Genomic DNA, 6,901 nt, shown 5'->3' on the forward strand with positions numbered 1-6,901 from the left:
TATCGGGGAAATGTGATGTACCTGGCAATAGTGGTAACAGAATCTGGAGTGTCTTTATGTGCCGTCCTTACAGTGACCTCCAGGACAAATCCCGATGGGGTGCTGGATTGTTTTCTGAGCTACAAGCTGGGTCCCACCTGCAAATACCCTCTCAGCCAACAGTGGTGTGGTCATATGATAAATCTGCTGTGTATTTTAATAAGATTTTTCTTAACAGGACTGCATAAGAGGGAAATTTGGCCTAGTTGTTTGGATGGCCTAATTCCAGTTGTTGGACTTTGTTTTTTCAGGATGCAGTATTCCTATGTACCTGGTGGCGGGGTGGAAAGTATATGCTATGTAGCAAATATTGGAAGTGGGAAGTAGTGTTCAGTAGAGTAGATCTCGAAAGCTTGATCCAGGGGCTGCCTTCTATCCCTGCTGCATCAGTATCATCCCAAGGATGCACCCGCATCTGAATTGCAACTCGTAACAGAGTAACTGATGTTCTCTAGCAGACCTGCTTTCCCATGGCAGACTTCTCTGATGGCAGACTTCTGATAATCCCTCGTCGAGTTGCCTTTCACCAGGGCAACTCTGCAGATATCCCAAGAAGTGATTCCCATGTCTTGTCTCAGCAACAGGCTGAGCCTGTCTCAGGCTGGAAGGGCCGTTACACCACATATACCAGCATGTACCTTTGTTTTCTGTACTCCAGTGTTACAGATTGAATGCTGTTAGATAGTGTCCAGAAACAGTAACTTTCTCTTACTGTACTAATGATGAGGCTGATGATGAGTTATAGTTCATACTGTAAAGTCTGCATACGATCTTCCTGGCTTCTTGATTAGAAACTGGAGTGATACCAGTCTCCAAAAAGATTTTCTGATGCTTTTTGTCAGCAGGCTGTCTCTTAAGTTCCTATTTCAACAGATTGAGGAACTGAATGCTGATGCTGCTGGGTAAAACAATGGTGTCACATTAATGAAATTGTCTTCTTTGTCATCCAGGAGGTAGATCTTTGGATAAGCAAATCAAAGACTTAGACAAAAGGATAGCAGCTGGTATGAGCAGTTATGCTGCAGAGTTGCTCAGTGTAAGTAACATCACCAGAGCCTGCAGTTACTATGTTACGCTTACTTCAGGTGTAACATCCTAAAGAGAGCACCAGAGACCCACAGCGCAAAACAGGCATCCTTCTCTCCCTTTGGAAGTGGTTGTGTTCACCTTTTCCTCCACCACTGTTCATCTCCAGAATATCTTCTGCTGGCAAGTGGAAAATGTCCAATCACTGCATTTGTGAATTCGCATTTGGGTTCTGTCCTTTCCAAAGATGATCTGTCCTCTTGGAGCCATGATCCTTCCCTCTGCCCGAGCAGCAGAGGGGATTACCTTGTATTATGGTTCCCAATGTTCATGGCAGAAGCAGAAGAGATCAGAGTGAATTTAGCTGGAAGGGTTTTGTGTTAGGAGCTAGGTTCTCCACAAAGTTTTTTGCATAGTTAAAGAACTCCCTCCACCCCCATGGAGAGATAAAATAGTTCCTAACTGCGGGTGTAGGACTGTCCATTGTAATTAAGCCATGTTAGAAAGAGTTGCTGCAGTCTATTCTGTCTGAGGCTGCTGCCCATTGCTGCTCCTTGAGCCTGGTGCTAGGCGTGTGCCTGAAGGGATCGTTGTGTGCCAGAATATTTTCATGCTGTTTCTGTTCTTACAGAGGATCTCAGTTCAGTGGCCAGAAGTAGGCCAAGACAATCTCTTTGGCAAATTATATTGTCAGGCTATCTCAGACTGTTTACTTAGTACCCCAAATTTATAATGAGATCTAAAATTACTTTTTTGCGCTTCAAATGTATATTGCTGCCTTTATTTTTCTCCAAAGACCAGGATGTGTCCTGGGGAGATGGGGCTACGTACTATGAATGTTAAAAGCAATCAGTGACTGCTTAGACAGGACTGAGCTATTTAGAAAGTCAAACAGACTATTTGTGGCCTTTAGATAAAGCTCCAAAGGTCAGGCCATCTCTGCTCAAAGCCTGTCGCAGCAGATAAGGCATCCTGGAATGTTTTGAATTAGCCGCTGCTCCTGTGCTCGAACCTCACGGGGCTGTTCAGTTAGGGAACATCCGTTTCAATGGCACCTCTCCATAATGCACCCTTATCTGAAGTCTGTGAGGCTGCTGCATGGAAGCTCACTTCATACCTTCACAAATCACTGTTGTCTCAGTACAGCATCAAGAGCAGGCCAGGTTTCAGGAGGGCTTTGGTTCAGTCACTGCTGAACTCTCTGGGACTGCCTCTTCCTGCAGCCCTGCTGCTGGCTTCCTTCCCCAGGCTGTCCTCTGCAGAGGGATGTAAGTTTGTCCCCTCCTGTTTGCACAGGAGGCCAGCTCTGCACGCAGGTTTCCAAAGCCTGTGCATAAATGCAACAGCATGGTCGACACCATGGACAAATGTACTGTTTGCAGCAGGGTTTTGGAGACTGCTGCATCCATCTTAGCTGCCAACCCATGATGCTGCGAGGAGGTTGTTCCTTTGCTGTGTTTTGAGAAGCACAAATTCCCTCTGTGCCACGCAGTGTTACAGGGCACGGCCGTGTGGGGGGCTCCTGCAGTGCAGCTGTGCAGGCAGTGGTGCGAGGCTCAGTACCCAGAAGGCAGAGGAGCACAGGTGTCATTGCACTCCCACCGTGCAGGTCTGTGTCATTGCACTCCAGCTGTGCAAGTCAGCGCTCTGCCCTGGCTCCGCCACCTGCAGCAGCCAGGACCTGTGTGTCAGCTGCCTGCTGGCTGCGGGGCTGGTGGGGCTGTGGGTGCCTGTGCTTGGTTCTCAGGATCGATGATGTTGGTTGAAGACCTCATCAGGATAAATGGGGCAGCTGCAGCTCAGACAGACTGTTGGTTGCAGCCCCAGCTGTGTGCAGGTCCCTTTCGTGCTGCTCACAGGGCAGAGCAGCCTGGCAGCAGCTGGGCTTGCTGCCCGCACGAGCCATGTGCACAGCAGTGCCGTGCTGCTGCACTTCCCTTGGCAGCACTCAAAGCTGCCACTGTGCCCCAGAAGGGCACCTTCTTCTCTCCTGCCCTCTCCTACTGAATGGCACAACCTAAAGCGGGAGTTGCTGTGCATCCATCGCTGTTTCCCAGTGCTGCAGCTCTAAAGACTGAAAGTGTGATAATAAAAGATTGGATTTTGTGGAACGGTTTTGTAGCAGGGTGGGATCCTGCAGCCAGTTCCCGGCTGTGGAGTCATTGACCGTACAGGGCTGTGCCTGTGAGAAAACTGGAGCTTTGTTTTATTTTTGTTTTCTCCTAATGGCATTGAGGGACTTCCTGCACAAAGCGTTCCTTTCTGGGAGTGCATTCACCAGCTGCAGTGGATGTGACTAATGCATCAGTCCTTCAGAGCTGTGCTCCTGTGGCCCCAACTGCCATCAGCTGTGAGAGCAGAAATCAATCCCGGGAACTGTGCTGGTGCTGCTGGGAGGACCAGCAGACCTCGCATTCCAGCATTCATCCATCTCCTTGAGGAAGTATTACAGAGCTTGTAACTGCCCCCAGAACACAACGTTCTTGCCCCAGGGAGATGCATGAGTCCCTGGCAAACTTTGAAATAGCACAGTAGTCGTGTGCACAGAGCCTCTTACAGAAGCATGGGGTTCAGTCAGGAGTTTGTGGTTCATGAACACCACCCAACTAGGACAAAATGCCTTAGATGTAGCCTGTTCAGCCCTCTTCAGTCACCATCACCAGGGCTCTCTTATCTGTGGAGATTGAAACAAGATTGGCAGTAGCAGTGTTAGGGCTGTGTGGCTCAGCACTTCCCTCCTGTTCGCGTGTGTGGCCAGAGGAACACCCATTTAGTGCAGGTGTGAGAAAAGGACTTGTCCATGACATCAGCTGTTAATCATTTTGGAATTTCAGAGGGGTCGGTACCAAAATAACTATTTTTCAGATATTTTTGAGGAATTGGAAACTGTAGTCTGCACTTACAGTAAATGGTCTGGTTCTGGTTCCTTCTGCTGTCTCTGGCTTTCTCTGCTAGACCAGCTAATGCAATAGGGAAGTGTTAAAGTAAGAGAAAATCTGGAGCTGTAGGTTTCCTTTGAAGCCATCCTTACCTTGCGACGTTCATCTGCTGCTGTCAGCCTGTGTGTCTGTTCTTTCATGGTAATGATGCACCTTCTTCTGTGCCCGCATTTTGCTGGCGCTTAGAGTTGTTCTTGCTGGAAGCTGAAAGGAAAAGTGTGGAGGAGGATAAGGACTTCATTCGGTTTCCTAAGTCCATCCTCACTGGGTGCTCTCTAATCAAGACCTTCCCTTGTCTGTGTCATTTAGGGGAAAAAAAACAACAACCTAAGCCAAAGCCAAGCAACTTCTAATTTGCTTTGGGAAATGATCCTTGCGAACATGTTTAATCCATTGTGTGGCACCTGTAGTTGTAAGCTACATTCCAGGAAAGGAACAAAGTTTTCATCTGAAGAGAACAAGCCCAGGGGACTGAAACAGCTCCATTGTCCAGGGGACAACAGCTCAGAAAGTTTGGCTGAAGTTACACAAGAGAGCCAGGTGCATTGTGTGTGCTGGGTTGTTTCTTCAGGGCTTGTGCCTCTGCTCAGCTGTCCATGAAGTGGGGAGATTTTCTTCCCTTTGTTTACAGAATCACAGAACAGTTTGGGTTGAAAAAGACTTCTGGAGGTCATCTGGTCCAGACACTGTGCTCAGGCAGGGCCACCTAGAACAGGCTGTGAATGACTAACCCATGTTTGCAAAGGTGGTATTATCTGGTTGGCCGCTCCTGTTGTGACGCGGCGGGCTGCCCTCCTCCCAGCTGCAGGAAGGGAAAGACAGCGCTTAGGGAGTGGGGAGAAGCATCCTGGGGACACTCAGCTGCTGCTGCAGGAGCCGCATCCCCACAGCCTACTGCCAGTGACCTGCCCCAGCTGCCCAGTGCTCAGCACCAGCTCTCATCCCACAGCCCTTCTCCAAAGCTCTTTGCACCCTTGAGTTGCCCCACGCTCCTCCTCAGCCCTGTGCATTGGCATAATTCCCTCACCAAACGCATTCAGCCTCCCCAGACTGAGGCCACTGGGGCGCACCTGTGCCTGCTGCCTCTTTGGGAAAGCGGGATCGCAGATGTGGGGTGAGCTGCAGCTCAGGAGGGGTGCGCAGTCAGCTCCTGAAGGGTGAATCTGAGCATGGGATCTCTGTTCTGATGGGTGGTGGCAGATGTCTGTCCGTCCATCCGTCAATCCTTCCATCCTCACCAAAGAGGCGGTCTGAGGGTCAGAGTGCTGAGCGTGACAGCTCTTCCAAGGATAGGGGCTCCTTAACACCATTTCCAATTGCAGAGCAAGAAGCGCCACAAGGTGCAGCAGAACAGCGGGCAGCCTGCATTTTGAGTACTTTCTTACTCCAGGGCAAGTCACCCTACGCTGGGCCCGATGCCGGGCAGCTCTTGGGTGTCCATGGCAGCGTGCTGCACGTGGCGTGGTGGCAGGTGCAAGGCCATGAGCACGGCCAGGCAATGAGCTCACCGCAGGGCCTGGTTGGCACTGCCCTGTGTGGGGAAGGGGCTGCACCTGCGGCCCAGGACCACCGGCCTGCTGCTTGCTGCCCGCCTGTGCCGAGTGGCTCCTCACCTCTCTCTCCTCCCTCTTGCAGCTTTAACTTCTCCCAAACCCAACCTGATGGGCCTGCCCAGCACAAACGTCCCTTCGCCTGGCCTTCCCACCTCTGGATTACCAAATAAGCAGCCCCCGGCAGCGCTCAGCTCGCCCACCCCGGCGCAGGGCACGGCCGTGGCCCCGCAGCAGCCACCGGCGACGACACCGCAGCCACAGCCGCAGCAGCAGCCCCCACCACCACGCAAGGAGAAGGAGGGCGAGAAGGCGAAAGAGAAGGAGAAGGCGCCCAAGGGGAAGGGGGACCCCCTGCCGGGGCCCAAGAAGGAGAAGGGGGAGGCGCCGGCAGGCGCCCTCGCGGCCCCGCTGCCCACGATGGAGTACGCGGTGGAACCGGCGCAGCTCCAGGCACTGCAGGCCGCCCTGAGCTCCGACCCCGCCACGCTGCTGACCAGCCAGTTCCTGCCCTACTTCGTACCTGGGTTCTCCCCCTACTACGCCCCGCAGATCCCCGGCGCCCTGCAGAGCGGGTACCTGCAGCCCATGTATGGGATGGAGGGGCTCTTCCCCTACAGCCCCGCGCTGTCACAGGCGCTGCTGGGGCTGTCCCCCGGCTCCCTGCTGCAGCAGTACCAGCAATACCAGCAGAGTCTGCAGGAGGCATTGCAGCAGCAGCAGCGGCAGGCGCAGCAGCAGCAGCAGCAGCAGCAGCAGCAGCAGCAGCAGCAGAAAGCGCAGCAGCCCAAAGGAAGCCAAACCCCCGTCCCCACGGGGGCCGCCACCCCGGACAAAGACCCTGCCAAAGAACCCCCCAAGCAAGAAGAGCAGAAGAACGCACCCCGCGAGGTGTCCCCCCTCCTGCCCAACCCCCCCGAGGAGCCCGAAGCAGAAGGCAAGGGCGCGGACTCCCTCTGCGACCCCTTCATCGTCCCGAAGGTGCAGTACAAGCTGGTCTGCCGCAAGTGCCAGGCGGGCTTCGGCGACCAGGAGGCGGCCAGCGACCACCTGAAGTCCCTCTGCTTCTTCGGCCAGTCCGTGGCGAACCTGCAGGAGATGGTGCTTCACGTGCCCACCGGCAGCGGCCAGGGCAGCGGCTCGTACCAGTGCGTGGCGTGCGAGAGCACGGTGTGTGGGGACGAAGCCCTCAGTCAGCATCTCGAGTCAGCCCCGCACAAACACCGAACAATCACAAGAGCAGCAAGAAACGCCAAAGAGCACCCCAGTCTATTACCTCACTCTGCCTGCCCCCCCGACCCCAGCACCGCATCTACCTCGCAGTCGGCCGCTCACTCAAACGACAGC

The 6,901-nt window shown here is 53.4% G+C and overlaps 1 protein-coding gene across 1 annotated transcript in view; it reads left to right on the forward strand.

Moving 5' to 3' along the window:
- The window catches only part of ZFHX3 (zinc finger homeobox 3), a 510,940-nt gene that overhangs the window by 502,055 nt on the left and 1,984 nt on the right, over positions 1–6,901 (forward strand). The window contains 1 exon segment of the mRNA XM_021408156.1: positions 5,640–6,901. Within this exon segment, the coding sequence (XP_021263831.1) occupies positions 5,640–6,901 (1,262 nt within the window).

The sequence above is a fragment of the Numida meleagris genome, chromosome 10 (genome assembly GCF_002078875.1).
Source record: "Numida meleagris isolate 19003 breed g44 Domestic line chromosome 10, NumMel1.0, whole genome shotgun sequence".
Lineage (NCBI taxonomy): Eukaryota > Metazoa > Chordata > Aves > Galliformes > Numididae > Numida > Numida meleagris.